Below are 21,174 nucleotides of genomic sequence, written 5' to 3'. Positions count from 1 at the left end.
AAATTTTTCAGCAATTCACATCTTCCTTGTTTTCTTTCTTCAATGAGCTCTCTTTCTACGTATGTCGAAAAGTTTATCCGTCTTCTGATAAAGATGATAACAAGCAAGTGACAACTACCTGTTTAAAATTACAAGAAATTAATTCATTGGAAATAAGAAAAAAACGTATAAAACACTTCAGTACTATAATTATATCCCGACTGTCTTATTTCTCAATCATATCACCTTCATAGAAATATTACGCATACGGCACACATTTTTTCCATGCGCACGCAAACCTTCACGTATCTTGTTTAAATTATTTTTCGCTAGCTACCAATTACTCAATGGACATTTACTCAGTTCTCTGCCATTCGTCACCTATATTAATTCACATTTCAAAAAACATTTCCGCAATTATTAAGCTTCAGATTATTCAGCAGTAGAACGTTGTTTGTTGTCTCGCGAGCAAATAAAACAGAAGCATAGAGTTGACAAACGCAAATACATTTCCGTGAAAAAGTGCAGTAGCAGCTGAGTAATTAACAGAAAGTTGCAACGTAATCTCTACGGTTAAAGACAATCCCGGTGATTAATGCACCTTTCTGTCTCGTTCTGATGACCGATTTTATACCCGGCAAGGGACGTACCATTATTAAGCGAACTTTCAACCTGAACGAATCCCACGGTTCCAGCTGCTGCATTTTAATCTCCAAAGTCCGGTCGCATAAACGGCAGTCGGATATTCCAAATAGTTGCGCATATGTTTGCAGGACAGTATGCTCCGTATAGTTTCGGCGAAACTTTCTCAACGTGGAAGAGGGTACATGTTCGTTTCAAGATTTAATAACTTTTTAAACTATACGTGCTACGAATTCCCAACTGTGAACTTTAAAATCTATGAAACTACCTCTAGAGACGGAGACTGGAGAAGACCGATCCTTCAGCTCGATATTTTTATCATTGAGCATTTGGTAGTTCGATAATAGAATAATGCTTTGTATTCATTAAGAGCTTATATATTGTGCTATTCAAAAAGTCCGTAGTCCTTTCTTCGTGCGTTTATATCCGATAATATTCAGCAGAATTCATTGTATCTCAGCTCATTCATTGTATCTAGACTGCGTACTCTTGCAGCCAGCATAAAGACTTATTTCAGCCGTTAAGTGTCGTAACAAGTTTGAAAATATTTTATTACTTCGCATATTACACGCATTTTATTTCGTGTTTCTCGTAAATGCATAGAAGTTCGCAATCGTATTCGGATGCGTATACTGACGAAATCTATTTGTAAGAATAACTTTGTTACAAGTTCTGAGACGCTTATAAAATTGCTAAAATCACCATCTCTCGTCTATGTTCTTCTAAGATTCTTTCTGACCTTTGACTTATCCAGAATTATTATTTTTTATACAATTTAAGGTACGTTACAAGCGTCATACGAAGGATATAAAAATTCGTCGTTCGCGAAAGAAAACAGGGAAGAGAAATAAATAAGAAGCTTCTGCATAGCTCATGCCATCTTTTCCTGCCAGGATGCATCGTCGCACACTGATGAAATTGGCGAATAAAACGGTAGCAAGCTTCGATGCCCTCCCACGGTGTGTTAGTGCGCGAATCTGTTTACCGGTTCTATTTACGAGGTTGGGCAACCGTGTAAACCATCCTGCTAATAGAATATGCCCATATTCTGGCCCCGTAGGAAGCATAAGGGCTCAGACCCGTAACGAGCAAGCTCAGCACCGGCGCGTTATCGCGATTTTCCCCGGTTACACTCGGGCCGAGTTTCAACTTTACACACAACGAGCTATCCCGTGCAATCTGCCTCGTTCCTGGCCGAAACTATTGAGTTATTTAGCAGTTCCGGGACGATTATTGAAACGAACCTCGAATCGCAGCCTGATTTGTGGAACGGAATGCTTGCACTAGAGTTAACTCCACGGATTGGATAACGTCGTACCCAGTCATACTTTATGGACTAATTTAGGTTGTTTGCGAGGTTGTATATGAACTACGATCTGTGTGGAAACCGTGCTTTGTTGGTGAATTAGTTTTTTAATATTTATTTCCTAACTCTGCCGTTTCTACTTTAATTTGTAGCTATGTATTCGGAATTATAAAGTGAATGTTATTCTAGCCACAACCCAATTATAATCGCATGATCTACGAACTATATGTAAACAACACTTAACTCCGTTGTTTTTAATTTTACATGTTCGCAATTATAAAATGGAACGTGGTGCAAATTTGAAATTAGTCATGGGGTCGAGTTAGTCAGAAACTGTATTGATCAAAATTCCATTAACTGAAAAGTAGAAAAAAGATGGTGACAATGGCGCTAGTTTTTTGTTGATCTCACTTGGAATTTTCTGTTGGTTAGATTATTTTCTTGCTAAGAGAAGAAAGAACTTACAAACAAGACATTTGTTTCTAGGGAATTGAATATCAATCATATACCTGTGTAACGAAATAAAAAAATCTATGAGGAGTGAAGCTCATCAATCTGATTCAGTTATACAGATCTCTTATTTCACTCGTAAATAATCTTCTTGAGTTTTTTCATTGTCAAATATTTGTACGAATGGAGAGAAATATTATAGGTAAATTTTCGTGACTATTAACGTTACAAACTGTCTAATGTTTCATTCTTTCAGCTAATAAATCAATCATTTCTTTAATTACTAGAATCAATGTTCTGTAGACAAAATGTTTTCTACGGAGATAAATGTTCGCATATTATTATATTTGTTTTTCACTATATCACTTCAATTATTTATGTGTGGTAAATTTACGTTCATATTAAACGACGGTACTCTTTTACCGTTAATTATAATTTGAGAATGAGGGAGATGAAAATATTTTTAAGTGAAACGACGTTTTAGTATGAGAAAGATATAAATCGAAATTAAACGAAATTTCGTACAAGGAAGAAAGGGGCACAGGTTGTGTTAAGTAGGAACAGTTTTAATTAGAATCACATTTGATAGTGAAATATACGCAGAGCAATTGAGTTGGTCGAGACACGGCTCTGTTGAATATTTTAATTGAGTAATTAGAATCCCCTGTTTCCCCTGGCTTCGTTCTTCTTCTGTTCTCCGTACCCCAATATTCGTTTCAAAGGACGAACTGAATTTCCTGCTCCCAATGCTACGTAGGACGGCAAGTACTGATTAGAAAAGGGGGAAACAAGCCGGTTCACCAGGACATTTATATCCAGTGACCCCTGTTGAATTACTAAAACGCGACCGATATTTAATTACCCCGACTCCATTTGCCCGAGCGTTAATTTTAATTCAATCAATTAGCGGATTACGTGGCACTAACCGTCGAATATTCCTATGAAATTAGCTTTTATTAATCCTACTAAAATAATATGAACAATATCCGAATCTATTCTATTACATCGCTATTGACACTTTGGGTATGAACTAAATGTTCTAAACGTTAAAGAAGCATCTTGGATAAATTTATTCGAAACGTGTACGAAGCGCATAAATTAACGATGAATTAATAATTAAACTAAAGCAGCAGTTATTATTGAAATTATTAAAATTATACCAGTAATATGTTTTATCATTTGTTAGATATATTAATAGATACATTTACTGTTATTATTAACATCAGAAGATCTTCTACGAGTTTAAAAGAATCTTGCCATCTTGCCTTGTAATAAAGAAATTAAGGAAAATAGTTTTACAAAATTCGGCAATCATGAATTGCAATTTTATCATTTGACTTTTGACTTTTCCTATTCTGTTATTATTCTAATGTCCGCGTGTAACTATGATTGTAACAAGTAGAGAATCATACTATTTGATATGGTACGATGTCTGACAAAAGAATGCTACGAGCACTTCAAAGAACCTAAGATCATGCGGATCGATCGTTTTGTATCATCGGCGATGCTTTAAACGTGAACGAGAAGATCGAGAAATGTGAGAGATGCATCAAAATCGTCGATTGCATACACAGGCACCGAATTTGTAAAGGAAACGGTAATACGAAAATTCTAGCCGATAGAAGAAAAAGAGAGAAGCAAAAAAGAGGACTTTTGAAGGCCCGGCAATCGTATAAATAGCCCAGGTTCAGGCGTATAGCTCAAGTGAATCGGTGGAAAATCATAGAGCGAAACGGTTGAAAGGAGATCCTTCGGCGATGCTCGAAGTGAATTCAATGCCGAAATCAACGATACGATCCTGTAGGAAAGAATCGACGTCGTAGTTCTAGAGCCAACTACCAGTTTCGAATAGAAACTATAGGTGCCGTACGGAAAACTCTGTCATGAAACAAGAAGTGGGTAACAACGGTGGATCCTTTGTAGGCATTCGATCGTGCTTGCAGGTATTTACCCCTTGAAACGATCGTTAAAGAGGAAAAGAGGAAACGCGTGGACTAAGTAAACTTGTTTGTAACTTCGAACTATTCATTTGAAAAAAGTTATAACAATGCGGAGAAAGAAAGAGGAAAAGAGAGAGAAAGAGAGAGAGAGAGTTGATATCATTAGAAAAGCAGAACTTCGCGAGGTTCTCTAGATTTCGTCGATTTTTCTTACGTCAGATTGCAGGCGAGCATTGTTCAGAGCTTCAATTACGATTTCTTATCTCTGTGTGATGCATTCCATTGAAATTACAAGGCACGAACACGGACGAAGGAACCGACGAATTTAAGGGGTCGGTTTGCGTGTCAGAGCAGAATACGTACGCTGACTGGTATTACACCATAATTTCACTGCGCTTTTTTTTTCTTTTGCTTCACCACGCGACGCGGTACGGTACGAGGCTTTCCGTTGTTCCTTTGATTACTTCAGACCACCCTCCTCCTTTCTCCCGCCCCTCTTTTTCCATTCTAGCCCGCTTCTTCCCCGTTCATTTCCGGGACGACTCTAAATTCACGGACGAGGTAAACGATAGGAACGGGTCGAAAGGTATCGCTGGCCGTGCTTTTGGCCAACTTCGAATCTAAGGGGAAGATCAAATAACTGAACGTACGTGCTGTGACTAGAAGCCACCGAAATTTGGAGAATCACCAAACGGTTAGAGATTGCGGTGGACCCTGTGGAACACGTTTGTTTAAAACACAGTTTCCTTGTTTATCGTTTCTGTGGGCAGAGAAAAATCAAGAATAACCAGCGGAACAAGATTGCCATATAGTATCCTTGGAAAAATTCTCCGGATTTTCCTGGCTGTATTTAAATCGACGGCATTCATACGCGTGCTACGTGGCAGATACTGCCCGCATAAATTCAAATTTGAATAAATTTGAATAAACGCACCATGGAGGAACGCGTAAAGAATATTTCTCGCGTATCGTCCTGGCTCGTTTCTTCGTTCGTTCATAACTCCCTATTTCGAGAATCAGCGATAGTTCTCCCGAATCAGACGCGTGTTTATTCGTTCACTTTGAAATTAAAAGTGTCGGACCGCAATACGAACATGTTAAGGTAAAGAGGCGCTACGGTGCATATGTTATTGGCACCGCAGATTATTAGTTAGTCAAATTAATCCAATAGCTATTTTTACATAAATTTGTCGGTTCTGATGTTGGTTCAATCTGAGATAGAAAGAGTGGAAGAGAGTGAGAGAAGAGGAGAAGACAGATAAAACTGAAATTTCTGGAATTTTTAAGATATCTCTATGTCTGGTTCGTACGTCAAGTTCTGATATATCGACGATCTTCCCAAGTATTCCCTGGCGCAGGAATCCAATCGATAGTCACTTTTTTTGGTCCATTTCCGCGTGTGCGGAGCAAAATTTCTCCTCCTGGTGCTCAATAGCGCGTCGCATCGACATTCGTTTCGCCGGACGCTTACAGGTTTTCCATTTCATCGGCCTGCCACGGGACACCATTAAATCGACTGTTCTGTGATAGTAGCGAACAACCATGACCATGGCGAGGGATGGACGGTCGTGACGGTAAATTAATTTCACGACAACTCGTCGACGCTTCGTTATCGGCTGCCAATCCCTTCCGTTACTCCTTCCTTCCCCGGAACGCATATCGATATCGTCTGGGATATCGTTGAGCGATTTCCAACAATTTCGCGTCTGCCTTGTAACAATTTCAATTTCTGTCCCGGTGAAATCCCATTTTACCCGTGGAACACAATGGGAAATTTTATCGAGCGCCATAGCTCTGTCTCACTCTTTCCGTTCGCGTTCAACGCACCCTCAACCCCCGTCGACCGTTTCGAGCCTCGTTCGACACAGCGCCGTTTTTCCACCGTTTCCACCCACTCTCACGGGATTATGTTAATGGCGATTCCCTCATTTCTGCGTTCGACGAAATCCTGGTTAATGGCGAATCGAGTGATTCATATAAATCAGCTACAGCGTAACCTAATTCGGCGGAAAGATAATAGTCACCATTTGTGACCCCTGAAATCGTTGGATGGTTGTTGAGTTATGAGAATGTTTTTCTTTCTTCGATATATATCATTTGGCAAACTCCAATAATAAATCCGAGATGGAAAGGATCGGCGAAAGTGACTGTTGCGCTATTATGACACACGGTAGCTATACATCATACGCGTTTATTTAATCCGACCAAGAACGAAACTTCATTCACGCCCAAATCACGTTGATCTGGTGTATAATGAAGTGGTTAGCGAGATAAACGTCATCATAATGCGAAGCATAAATTATGTTGATCGGAGATCAAGTACAATCAGTGACAAAAGTCTGCATATAACCTGAGTTTTATGTAGGTCAAGTTATTTTATTTTGCCAGAGAACCGTGTACATTTTCGTGTCAGCATAAAATGGCTTTGTATTTGCTCAGTATATTAACGTATTTCCGGGAAGAATTAAACGAACGCGAGACATTTAAGTCGCAGAATTTATGAAACGAAATTACACCAGTAATTACCTAATCTTTAATTTTATCAATGTCAAATAAATTGTAAAATTATTTTCAAAATTTAAAGTACATATTTGAGTTTAATTAATAGAATGTTTAACATTAAAGATATTGTTAAAACAACATGGACATCTTTCTCATGATATCTCAAAAAGTGGTGCATGCAAACTTTTATAACTGGTTGTATCTGTAGGTTGAAATAATTTGTTTCTCACGTGAGAGCCTTTTCACGCAATTGTACCAGTGTTATTAATAAAATTGTACAAGCCACAGGTTTCAAATTACAAATATTAATAAATACTCTTGCATAACAGTGACGAGCTTGATAATGAAATAAATCAAATTCTACAATTAAATTTTGCAAAATATACATTATCATCTGATCATCCTATTTGACAAAAAGTAACATAAAAAACTACAAAATTGTAAAAGAGGTATTTATACTAAATGATTAGTTGACAAATTACCTATTATACAAGATCATACTGTTGTATTATTTTCACTGTTGCATTTATGATGAAATTACGATAGAGTCCGTTTTCGTGTACCTAAATCGAAGGTCAGTGAGGCTAGGGGCGAAACAGGGATGGAAGCATGCCACAGGGAAGCCAAGCATTCTCGAAATTATTAGTTGGCGAACTATTTGCATTAACGGTGGATCAAAGAAGAAGACGATGGGCTGTCCTGGTGCAACTAACACGGTATTTCATGAACGTTAACCGTGATTGCGTACCACGGCCATATACAATACCGTGACGCATTAGTATTGCTGGAAGTTCATCCTTAATCAAGTGCTTATTAGAATTACCCGCGTGCGCGTCAGTGTGTGCATTTGTGTGTGTATACATTTCTGTTGGTAGAAAGCGAGTCGGCAACAACCAGCTCACTCAAGAGGTAGAACTTTTGATGTTGCAAAGCAGCTGCATCGTCTAACCTCGTTTGAACGTAAAGCTCGAAGAGTTTCCATATTCATCCAACTTACTTTGACTTTGCGAGAAATACTCATGCTGCTCTGTTGCCGTGACGCCTTGTTAAATAAGAATAGATTTCTCCATTATTTATGCGCTTCTGCGGGAAAATTTCACCGTTTGCGTTCGTATAACTGGGAAATTTTATGCTCTCGGAATATTTATTGCGATTTCTAGGTGATGCATCTAATATAAATATGTCTCTCTTAATAAATATTAAAATACTTACTAGTTTGATACGGAATGTAACAATCATGCTATATTATCGAAATAAAAACAAACGATCAAGCAGAATTTTATATTCTTGCAAGATAGCGATCTAAGATACTGATGCAATAACTGCTGGTAAAATTATTCATAAAGATTATAGAAAAATAATAATTCATCGTAAAAGAATAGTTAGCATATCGTAGTATTATAACCGTACACTTAGATATTCGACGATTGAATCGTGTGATCAATACCGCGTGTAAAAAAGGCTAAACTATGTTCCAGTTGAATATCGTTGTTTATTAAATAACTTGCGTGCTTTAATTACAAATTTATTTACTTACCTCTGGTAATATGTTGCACTTCACTTCCATTTTAGCTGAGCTGTGTAAACACCACGTCACCATTTTGAAAGAGTTCGATTAAAACTATAATATATGTGTATACACAAGTATTATAGGTAAGAATATACTCATACATATATACATCCTTGGATGTTTCTCGCGACACGCCATCTGGTACGCCAGGGTATAACTATCGTCATTACCAAACGTGTCTCGGTCTCGGTATGTTTACATTTAGCGCGGCTAGATACTGTTCGCGAGAAAAAATTGTAAATATACAACGAATGTGGCTTTCGCATCGCAAATTGCCTTCAGTTGCCGGTTTCACTGTGCGACGCAATCAACCTCTTCGGTATGAACCTCTTCGCTCGTTCGCGCGTAGTATTAGTTGTTGGTCGCGTGCAATAACGATTACATAGTGTAGTGCCTAATTGACGTTTAATTCACGTTTCTACGGAAGAAGTTAGGGAGAATGCAGTGGAAACGATCGAAATTATGGTAAGTTTTTCGCAACAATGATCGCATCGAGATACCGCGAATGTATAGATATTCAATATACAATCGAATCAATATACAATATGGCGGAACGAATGTTCTCGAAAAAACATACTGCGTACATACACACACACATATTGCGTACTTAGCTGACGTATTTTGATTTTGACGCGATATGATGTATGTGTCGTTTACGATGCAAGGAACACACACTGATATATTAACAGCAAAAACTGTTACCGGAAATTTGCTATGTAACATAACGATCGATAAACAGCGTTCTTTTCTGAAACAACATCCGAGTTAAACTTTTCGATACGAAATTCGTTTGTATCTACGCGTACGTATCAGTTTTTCCCAGTGAGATAATAAACCATGAAAGTTTTAGCAATTGCCTAATAATCAATGGAATTCCCTCCAAATCTTTAGAATAAAGAAGAATAGATTCAACGAAAAGACAATTTCCTTAATGGTATTGTCCATACTCTTTGCAGGTGGATCAAGCCTGGCGAGCGTGGTCGCCGGAAGTAAACCTTTGAATAAGCCAGATTTCGACGACATCGCCCCACGAAATGTTACTGCCATCGTTGGTCAAACAGCGGAATTGAATTGCTTCGTGAAGCATCCTGGAGACAGAGTGGTAAGTGACGACTTATTTTTCTAAAAGATATTATAGCGTCCACCATTCTGGGGCTGTCTATGTAAATATTTATCTACCGATGATCGCGGATCGTTTTTGATATAAATTTTTCGATATAAATCAAGCGTATCGTTATTTTCTCGTGACACATTGATGCTGCATAAATCATCCGAGCAAATCATATAAAATAGCCAGTTTAATGAATCGCTTTTTCCGGAATATTCCTGTTATTCGACAATATTCGCGGAAAAACTAGTAGACATACGTTTATCGTTTGTCGTCAAAAACATTTCGAAATCGATAAGGAAAATAAGAGAAGGGGAACATTTTCATTTATATTTCATGGTATTCCATTTATCGATTAATTCCATGAATCAATATACTCACTACGGTTGGCTGATTGTATACAGTTGTATTTTTCTTTTACGCAATCCGTACATCAGGAGCGTTTACAATAATTGTATGAATACAATCGGGAATAATTTTAGGCGGGACGAGAAAGGTCCGATAGGATCGGCCAAACTTTAACGAGCCGGCACCAATAATTTTCTAACACAATACAGTTCATTAAATGCCGGAGGGAGAACTGTTAAAATCGGTAGGAACAACAGTGAACCAAAATCTTCGCATAATTATTGGTATTTATTCATTAGCATACGTACCTATAAACCGTATCAATATGCGTAATGACTAGCTTTCGCTTCGGACTCACGTCCGTGGAGATTATGTAATATTTACTTATTGCTGCGTACACGCATATTGTTGCTACATTTTCCGGTCATCTGCTCACGGTTCATGAGATACGCGTGAATTATTAATCATCGCAGGAATTAGGGGAAATTAAGATAATAGACACACTCCGGTTTTAATTGTGGACCCTGTAAGTTAGCCTTGATTCAGCGAAATCAAGTATCGTCCGTACTGTATAATTTCACCGGTAGAAAAGAAAGTTTGATAGATAAAAATCGCCATTTGTTGCCACGACCGCTATCGCTATAAACTATAAATCCTATTTCCTTCTTTCGATGCTCGTGAACGACGTTCCGACAATAAAAATCACCTTTCTTTCGATAGCGGTCGTCGTGAATTCAATTACCTTACACTACAGAGCGAATCCATCAGCCAAAGACTATCGCGTTCCGCTTTTATACGATGCTCACTACGACCGATGTCTCTTTGACATCACGTGTTCAGCTCGAGTCTACTTTAACGCGTCACTGAACGTCCATCGGGTTAGCAGCAAGAAAGACAGCCCTTAAATCTCTTCTTCTCCTCGACTCGCATTCTCGAATCTGTGCTGAATACTCGACGTCCGTGTATGCACGTAAATACATACATGCTTCCCTGTACTTGTCAATAGCAGCGTGTCTGTCTTTAGCCCGTGCTGCTCAAGCACTGTCTTTAATTGCTGGACAGGAGAGTCTCTAGTAGCGGAAGAAGCAAGTGCAGGTTAGACTAGGATTGCCAAGTGATCACAGGGTGACTGTACCTTCGCCAGCGGCAAATGAACCGATCAGGTATACTCAACCAAGTGGTTACAGAGCCAAGCCCCTTTCTCTCTATCAATACTTGGTGTACTGTATGCATACATGAGATGTAGAAGCGTGTGCGGTGAACGCAAATGTAGAGGCTGCGAAAGCGAACAAAGATCAAAGAATATATGTTAAATAGTGAATTAGGAATTTTTAGTCGGGTAAAGGATTGTGTAATTTTTAGACATTTTAAAAATGTTATAGTACGTAAATAAGGAAAGTTATATTCAATTTAACTTAATTTAGTTCTTAATTGTCATACAAAATATAGTAGTACAAGTTTATTTTTAAATCCTCTATAGTAGAAAAAATAGAAATATTTTTAACACAATTGGTCGAATATACGAGTGAACATTTGTCTATTTATACGCCCATCGCTGTGTATTGAAGAATGAGTTAAATGATACAGCCGGTGCACAATCGAATATTTTGGATTATACTGTTGAATTTTATAGAAAAATTTATATTTTTCTGAATATAAGTAAAGGAAAAGTAAAATACAAATAAAATATTCGCAATATGAGATATAGAATGATAATACTTGGTGATCAGTTTCGAATGAAATAAAATCATTCCTTAGACGATGAGAAGGAGTACAGATGCTTTATATTCTTGCTCAAATACCTTTCACGCAGTCGAGATTTCTTTATCCTCCGGTTCTTTTTTCACGCTTAGTACACCGTTCAATTTGTTACCTCACTGCACGATCGCATACATTAATCGCATATTTTTATTAAAAACTACATAATTTCATATTGTTTTTCCTCCATTAAGAGGTAAAACGCTTTCTGTAATTCGCAAAGAGCGTTATTCTCTTTTTACTCTATTTTCACGTACACTTTTCTTCCAAGTAACCGTACTTTTATTTATTCTGCATCGTGTTTAAGGCGCATTAGTAACACCGCGAATTGTCGAGTGAAATCTATTCGGTACTTATTAGGGTTATATATTAGCCTGAATAATGCAGTAGGTTTGATACGGTGATATATGGGCTTCTTAAAATTCTCCTGGAAAACTGTTGCTTCGCGCTAGATCACTGTTCTCTCCTTCGTGGAGAAAAATAGTGGAGGGGGTTGCATCTCGTTTGCAACCGGAGGGCAGCAGCACGATTGTAACGTGCCGGCTCCACGGAAGTGATCTGTTTAATCGAGCCCTTCCCATCGCATGTACCGGCGCAAATAGTTCGAATGGCTTAGGCTTAATCGTGTACGATGTACACCAGCGTGATGCTAGTCCGCAGAAGGAATTCGTGATGCGCGTGGCAAGAGTGACCATTTAATTATTCTATTTAGTCGGTTTGCTTCTTCCCTGCTTAATCAATCGTTCGCTACGCATATTCATCGGCTTGTTTTCTATTGGAAACAGTTCGATCGTTCGCAAAACATTATCTTTCCTGTCCGTCGCGTTAACGAACACAGGAACACACACGATCGATCGATGGAACGTAAACGTTTCGACGTATTGAACGAGCTGGGAACGTTAATTCACTGCCCAAACGATATTTTCGAAGGAAAACGGAAAAATACGCGTTCTACGGAAATATTTCGAGTATTGGACGAATGCATTTGTAAATAAAAATCAGAGTAATTATAACGGTTGGAGAAAGTATTGGAATCTTTTATGAGTACATTAAGTGTGTTCTATGAAACATGTTGAAACTTCACTAGCACTGTGATGACATTCAATCGTCATAGTTATATTGGTGAACTTTAAAACAAGCATGAAATTCCACTGAAATGTCTAGTTGTCATGTCCTTTTTCTACGAATTTTATATAATTACCATAAAATCACATATAGATTGCAATTTCTTTTTTTTTTTATTTATTATCTAATCTAAACTTAACTCAAATCCTATGTCAAACTTGAATTTAAACCTGAAAGAAATAGTACATATGTGATACATGATATAAAAGATACTTTTATATGTCTCTGTGAATCTGAAACTTATAAACGATATTACTTAGAATGTTGACCTGAATAAGAAAATCAATAAAATCGACGAAATATGTTCCTATGTAATTATCAAAATCAGTTTTGTAATAAAAAGTCAGACGGTTTATCGAGACATCCGAGACGAAGTGTAGTCACGTGACACTCCCTGGCGCTTGTGTAACTCCGATAATTGATTTAGCGGCGGATCAGGAACGTAATACATATAACTGCTTTATACCAGGGGGAGGAGGGATCCGTTTAAACTTAGTTTAATTAAACCGTGGATTTATTGGGCGTCGCTTGATACGTACACACGAAGATACGGATGCAGTGTCTAGCGACAAGGGGCCCACGTTCAGTGTACCCGGTTTCCGAGGGCTGGTAGGGGTAGCTACGCCGCCGAATGAAATGTTGCACGTGTTTGCAGCCGTGTGCGTGTGTAACACAGGTATATTTGTATGCGCATACCCGCGATAAACGAGATAGTGAATCCTCCAAGTGATTCCGGCAGAGATAGGCATTGTTGATAATGTCAATTGACATAATGGCATCGATGATGTAGGATACAAATGTCGGCACGAAGAATCTATGGAACATGGCATAACGACACGGGGTAAATCATAAGAGCGAAACGAATAATCGTGGAACGAATAGTCGTGGAACGAAATGTCATGGAATTAGTCAGGATGGCATATTCAGTCAGGTGAATCGTAGTTTAACGAAGGACAGACAGCTCTTGCTAGCTCGTTGGAAATGGTAAATTGGCGTAGACGACAAGGGCGTAGTTAATTGAGATGAAGGAGTTGCCGGGGAAATTGGGTTGAAGTACGACGACCGGTTGTTTTGTGTCAGCTGTTCAGCACGGATGCCCGTGGAGTTTCTTCTGTTTGTCATCGATCACACGCCATGCACGACTTTAGGGTGAAATAATTGTCTTTGAATATATTTACCTGTTCTCGGCACTGTTATACATAAAGAGAGTTTGCGATGTGAATAAAAAATTCTGTTTGATCGAGATGGATTTGAGGAGAATATTTAAAGAGACCATATGTGTATTGAAATATTTACACAGCCAGGGCAAAGTTTTAGAGAGGTAAATCTAATCGACGACAACTAATTACACGAAATACCAATTATAGCGAGGCCGATCCAAGAAGTTTCAATCATCTCGGACGGGCGTAATGTACCCTGTGTTGGAGACGAACCGTTTGCAGTAGGTATCTTATTAGCACTATGGTTACGTTCATTAAAGTTCAATGAACAAATTAATCGATCGCTGTCGCTTGCATAAAGCGGGTTTCACCTCTTCTATCGAAACGCTAACTAAAGACATTAACAGGTTAATTGCAGTAGCGCGTATGTTATTGTCCAAAACTATCTTCGGCCATTGTTCATTAAGCACGATCTAAAAATATTTTCAAATTATCGCTCATCCTAAAGTTCATAAAAATTCTTTTGATATTACTAAAAACGGAATGTCGTTTATAACACGCTCCACGCGAAGTTTAATTAAAAGAAAGAAGTATGAATAATAAAGGAAGCAGAGGAGTGCCTTCCTCTGGGAAGAACTAGCCAGTATGAAACAATGAATATGCTTTGTTGGCCGCAATCCGACCAGGAAAAAATTTCCAGTTTCCGTGAGCCACCTGCAACCTGTGTGCCGGACACGGTCAGTAATGAACAAAGAAAATGCAAGTCAGCACGCTGGTGGATATAGGAGAGCAAAAGGACGAGAGGCAGCAGCTTTCGAGCAGACAGATGTTATCTTTGGACAGGCTGCTTTATCATAATCCCTCTAACCGTGGCAAAAAGGTCTCCTCGTCGTTTCTTCTTAATTACCCGTCACTCTGCTCTCGTGTCTCCTGGAATCATTAGCCGGGCTAATTAATAATCGAAGATGATCGATCGACGAGAAGGTGGTTCGGTGTGGCCACCATCCTGGGATCGTTGCGAGGTAGAGGAAGCAGGAAGTTGGCAGAAGCGGCGAGCGACTTTTAATTGCGGTGAATCCAGGAAATTGTTTTCCACGCCGGTGAAATAAGCCGGGACATCGAAGAACGCCACGATGCGGAAGGGGAAAAGAGGGGAAGGGTGGACTAAGTCCGATTTAATCTCGTAATCGACGCGTCGGCTCTCCGACTAAAGGGACAGAGAGTCGAATTGAAACAATTTCTGCTGGAAGAACCGAGAAATGCAATCGTCAGCGAGCCGACTGAGAGACACGGGATTCTTCCTTCCTAATCCCCGCCTAGGACGAGTGTTTGCGAACGAACGGCATTCTCGAGGATTTCTGGACTCTCGAGGAAAGCTCACCGGTCCCCCTAGTCTTTCTCGATTACGAGCCTCTGTCCTACGGAGTTTACACAGCGGTCGGAGGATCCTGTCCATCTAGGAGCACCACGCGAGACACGCCCACTTGCACGCCACCGTTCATTTTCAATAGCGTATATTTGCGGATTGGAGGACGAACGAGGACCAGAAACCACGAGGAGTGTTAGTATCCTTTAATATACGGGATACATATATGTGCAGGTACAGTCATCGTTCGACGATTCTTCTAATACCATGGGCAATGAACGCAGGTGGGGATTGGAACAATAACATAGTAGCCTGTGGGGAAGGGATCAGGGGATGACGAGGCGCAATCGAGAAGAAGCTTTTATCTTCTATCCGGAGAATTAAAGGAGTACCGTCCGTCTCGGTCAAACGATTGCTCTCAATTAGCTTTATCTGTATTTACGGTGGACGGAGGTGAAACGGACACGAGGACCCCGCTAGCTGTTTGATTCTTCGGGAAACTGGGATAGTGAGAATCCTCTTCGTTTGCAGTTAAAAGAATCCGAAGGTAATCGCCGAGAGGCCGTGAATTATAATTCCCAATTAAAACCGAGTAAATGCAGTTAACAATTCCTCTTCATCGACGAACAAAATCGTATTTCCAGTAGAATTGATTCCAGACAATAAAGTATAGGATGCAATATGAAGTTAAAGGCACGATACTGTAGTAACAAGTCGAACTGATGAATTCCATTTGTTGTAAATTTTTTAATGTTAATACCTAATATGATTAGAAAGCATAAAAATGTAAAATTCTGCCGGGACAACGGGAATTTCTGTGAACACTGTAAATTTTTAATTAATGCATCCTAGATACTTTCAAACGTATGTAGATATAAATAAAATATAAAATCATCAATAAAATCGATTATAAAACGAATGGTAGTGAGAAGTACAATGCACGAACATAATTACGTGCTTATTATGAGATTCTCTTCAATCAGCTTTACGACGGCTTAGCGCGGATAGAAAACTAAAAACGATCATTACGAATTCGCGAAAGCTGCTGCACAAAGTGCGGCATCTAACAGAAATTACCGGGTTGACGCTTAGACTGATTGTGGGTGTGATCGACTAAATTTCGTCGACCAAACTGGCTTTATTGCTGTTTCTATCGACTATGGACGAATTGAATTGACGTGGTTATTGCGGTTGCGAATCAGGGAGATACGAGCAGAACGAGCCTGTCGATGGAACTCGAAAGGACGCATGATGTTGCCTTGCTAGAGATTCGGTCGGAATGATAAGCAAACCCCTTGTTTTGTTGAAATCTGACATGTGACAAATTGCAACGGTGATAGGTACATATACTACGTCCTAATTTTATCAAGCCTGGAAGATAAAACAAAGTTGCGAGATTAGATGTTGATGAAAAGAAATCGTCGATTCTACAGTAGGTTCCTTTGACTTTGGACGATTTGTTTACATTTAAGAAAGCCTGGAAAGTTTCTAGGTGTTTAAGGAAAGTCGAAGACGCCAAAATGAATACGATGTACGTAATACGCGGAATGTATGAAATATCGACATTCCATTTTTTTGTAATTATATTCATAGAAATATGAATTTGCATAAATGTCCGCAGTATAATAATGACGCTTTGGGGTCATGTATAGCAGAGCTAGCGTAATAAATTTGATAAACTGTGGAGGACTGGTTTAGGAATCCATTCAATTTAAATTTGGGAATTTGGGGATTCGAAAATTGAAATATTTGGATATTGGAACATTTGAATATGAATCTTCAGTCATTGAAGAAAACTGGTCATTGTGTGATAGGTTTCACCTGGCCTTATTATTGGTACAATTGAAGAATTCACAGAAAGTTCATTAGGGTGGGCGAAGAAGAAACGTATTTTTCAGTTGTAACAAATAGCCGGAAGATTGACTTTAAATGCGAAACTTCTTTAAACACTTGGCGAACGACGGTACGCTTCGTTAACTCGAGTAATCTTGAACCGAGACTTCTCGAGTTATCAAACCATTCTAAGAGCTGTCTGTTAAAGGCGAAGGGAGTCATTTTCCGTCGCATGGACGATGAAGTCTCGACAAAATTATTTTCTTTCAGCCTTTTATTGCCCAAAGCTCGTTCAGATTCACCCGTTTCGAACCATTTCACGAGCACTGAATAGTTTCTTTCTTTCATTTCTTTCCTTTTCCTTCGTTCTATCGGTACTTATTTATTCAGCACGAAATAACATGGATAAATGATAAAGCGTAATCAAATCTTATTTCACTGGCTTTCGTGGAACTTGTGGCTTAACAAAATGAAACGCTTCCAAATTCCTCCTGAAAACTCCTCTTTACACGTTCCTCCGAGACGCTACGAGTTTTTGATTTGGCCGTTAAGAATTTTAAATCTATCATAACCCACTTTCCTACTGCAAGTTGTATTCGTAATACATCACGAAGTCTCCAATTTCAAAGCTGGCTGTCGTAAACATTTATCGCCAAGAAACGAACCCATTCAACATTTCGAGTTATTTTCTCCTTCATAATATTCTCGAAACTTTACTATTCACTCTGTTTATAAATCGGGGATATATAGAAAATTGTACCGACTGATAGAAGGTTAAATTTTCATTAACATTCCAACGTCATGCTACATATCATAAGTTTTTTAAATAAATTGAATTCTAAAAAGGCAATAAATATACAAACTGGAACGTACGAAACGTTACAAGATGTTTTTCGGAATTTACTGCTAATATTGAGACCTCATCCTTCTTTTTCCTTTTTTTATTTAAATTGACAAGGGCCAATAAATTAGAGCGCAACGAATTTTGCAAACTTTAAATTATATAGATTCCTAAAATGATATATAATTTTCTTGACAGTTGTTAAGAAATCTTTTTTTAAGAAAAATCTCATATTCGATTGTCTGAATTATTGTTTGTAATATAAGTTATTATTCTTTCCCCTCGAAACTTTACTGCTCTCTGTCTATGAACCACAAATGCACAAAAAATTCTATGATTAGCAGACAAAGAGAAAGACGCAATTTATCAATAGGGATGGTTGACTAAGGCGATGGGATTCCGATAATTATTTTTCCTGAAAAAGAAATTATTATTATCTCGAGTAAAAAACCAAATCTGTCGTAGCGTGATCTATTAAACCGGGCAAAATGAGCTACGTCCTCGCCGGTCGATATCGAAAGAGGAGAGTTGCGACACGAGCCATAGAAAAAAAGACGCGGAAGCTCGAGTCGAGGGTGAAAGAAAAATGGAAGGGGGATGAGAACTGACGGAGAATGCTAGGCGTCGATGACGGTCGATGCTAAAAATGCCTCCCAGCTTTTATCAGCGGGTCGCAGACATAATTTAAGAGGGGGCACTATTAAAAATGTGGCCTCCGGGACTAAAAAGGAGAGAGTCTATGAGACATCGTTCGCGAACGCGGGAGGCTATTAGGAAAAATTTTTGAAGTAGGTAACTCTCCTCCTAATGAGTTCGTCACTTTGTTCACTCTCTTCTATTCGGGTAAAATGATGGGGTCTTAATGATAATCGTTTTATCAGCATCTGCTTTCTACAATATAATGGAAACCATGTTCGTTAATGATTGATACGTTCGTTGTATTCATCTAGATAAGTGAATTACTTGTAGAGTTGCTGGGTACAGTCAGTCACGAGAGTCAACTAAAATATTTTATAAATATTATATGTCTTTCTGTATTTCATATATTCTATATATTTTATTAAAAGAAATTACAAAACACTATTTGATTGTAGAATTAGTTACGTTCACATATCAACGATGTACAATAATTTTGTATTTCCTCGTTAGTGTTAAAATGTTTGCAGGAGGAATGAAGAAAAAACATGAAACTCGTAAAAGATTTAGGAATTATTAATAATTAGAAGATAATGTTATCAATATTAAGAAGGATATTTATAGAAGTTTGTAATTAACAAATAGAACGATAAAACAGGTAAAATATTCGATTCTAAATGTAAGGAGATGTATGTAGACTTCTGCGCCTGACTGTAAACGTATGTACAAATACACGATACACGAAGTGAATCGGTATACGCATTGAAAGACACGTTGGCCATTCATTAATAAAACAAAATTAACGATGTCTTGATAATGAACGTATCGCAATAATTTATGAAATATTACCCTTTCCGTAATAAAAGAATATTAGTGGTTCCTTCGTGCATATTTCCTCGTTCATTAAACAATTAATTAATCCACAATACAACGGGGAAGAATTTTAGTTACAAAGCGGATTAATTTGACATGGTTCGTTTCCTCGCACATCAATTCATCAATTTCACGCGAAACGTTTGATTCAGGATTGACGTTTGAACAATTTTTACATACTCCGCGCACACGGTGCACAATAAAAATTGAACTATATCGTTGGTGATTCCCCGATGTTCATTGCGCGCCGCTCGTAAAATATATACGAGATGCCATAGAATGCCTTGGGATACTTGAAAAATTTTCACGATAGCATGCTACGTTCTTCGCTAGAAACAAAACGAGCTCGCTCTTTTTCATTCCCTGAGTTCTTCACGATACATTTCTCCGAGAAAAATAAAATTTACGCTTGATCTCCGACTTTTCTCATTATCATTCCCGCTGTATCGTTCGTCTACTTCGACCACGTCCTAATGCACTTTGGTATAAAGAAAAGACGAGGGAGAAAGAGGAATCTTATATAACTGAAACTGGTAAACGACAAGAAGCAGAAAGGATTGTGGGTATTGTTGTCAACCGCGGCTGTGTAAAATGTTACGCGATACCGGTTGACTAGGTAAGAAAAGCCGGTATCAAGCAGCCAGGCTGGACTAATCGTATCCGCTATCCGTATCCTTTTGTTGCGGGTGCTAGTCTAATGATACGGCCATTGTGCCGGGATTCAAGCCACAGAGATACGAGAATCTTTTCTTAATGGAAACTCGATGTAAGACTGACGCCATCCAGTCGAAATCGTGACGATCGTAAGAGTTAATAGAACGTGACTTTACAGCGGAGGAAATGTTCATGTTTATGCTTGATAGCTACGTCTTCTTCATTCAGTATATTAATCGCTTACTTTACGATTTTATCACGAACGAGCTTTAGTTGGTCGCTGCTGTAACAGTGCCAGGTGCAAAATATATTTCGAACGTTGTACATAATTATCTCAAGTTTTACGAAAAACAGATTTAGCGAATGACTTGTGAAAATGTAATACTATACGCTGCATCAAATATAAGAGGATTAAAAAAGCGCATTGAAAATTCAAGTCAAAGTTAAATTTTGCTGCAGGCAAAGATAAATTCAAGCTAATGAGAATTTCATTAAGAAAAGTACCGTGTTAACGTAATGAATGAAAAATTGAGATTCTTTTGTTTAACATAATTTTCTTTTAGATCTTTATGTTTTATGCAATTTGTTTTTGAAATTGAAAGAGAATTTGAGAAAACGACACAATGAAGTATCATTTTTACGTATCTAACCCGAGATATTATAATTCCGCAGGTGTGTAGAGTATTACAGAAGGATTAGTTGCTACGGTTTATTTCGCAATACAAAGGGACAGGTATTAATTTCTTGTCTTCAGTTTGTTTTTCATACAAAATAATACTTTCTGCCTTGGTTATTTACGAGTAACACGGCACTCTACAGATTTGCCAGATTAAGGGTGGGTCCGCCAGCTATAAATTAAAACCTTAAGCTCGTTTCTCCTTCTCTCTCTTTCCTGTTGAAACTCTGTCGAGGATCCGTGTAAGTATCCGTTCCCAGCGTTTCTACCGGAACTGGTCGGGTTCAAGCGGTTTTATTCCGTTCAAGATTAATTGCGAACTGACGAATGTTTTCTCTCTAATGTAAAAAGAAAAATAAAAAAACGAAGAGGATTCCCTTTTGTACTCTGTAGCCTTAGAAATCTGA

At 38.4% G+C, this 21,174-nt stretch overlaps 1 protein-coding gene and 1 long non-coding RNA gene across 11 annotated transcripts in view; one reads left to right on the top strand and one right to left on the bottom strand.

The window, feature by feature from the left end:
- LOC105666372 overlaps positions 1-8,481 on the bottom strand; it is a 31,986-nt gene extending 23,505 nt beyond the window's left edge. Inside the window, exon 1 of the long non-coding RNA XR_001099241.3 lies at positions 8,357-8,481. This is a non-coding gene — a long non-coding RNA (uncharacterized LOC105666372). The remainder of the gene's footprint in view (positions 1-8,356) is intronic.
- The window catches only part of LOC100648766 (basement membrane-specific heparan sulfate proteoglycan core protein), a 249,112-nt gene that overhangs the window by 73,310 nt on the left and 154,628 nt on the right, over positions 1-21,174 (top strand). For all 10 annotated transcript variants that reach the window (XR_007226183.1, XR_007226184.1, XR_007226182.1 and 7 more), the window contains one exon: positions 9,346-9,491. Coding sequence is in view for 5 of the 10 variants with exons in the window: in XM_048411464.1 (XP_048267421.1) it covers positions 9,346-9,491 (146 nt within the window). In the remaining 5 variants the exon portion in view is untranslated. The remainder of the gene's footprint in view (positions 1-9,345; positions 9,492-21,174) is intronic.

Source organism: Bombus terrestris, chromosome 13, assembly GCF_910591885.1.
Source record: "Bombus terrestris chromosome 13, iyBomTerr1.2, whole genome shotgun sequence".
NCBI lineage: Eukaryota > Metazoa > Arthropoda > Insecta > Hymenoptera > Apidae > Bombus > Bombus terrestris.
This window is presented reverse-complemented; position numbering and strand designations above follow the sequence as displayed.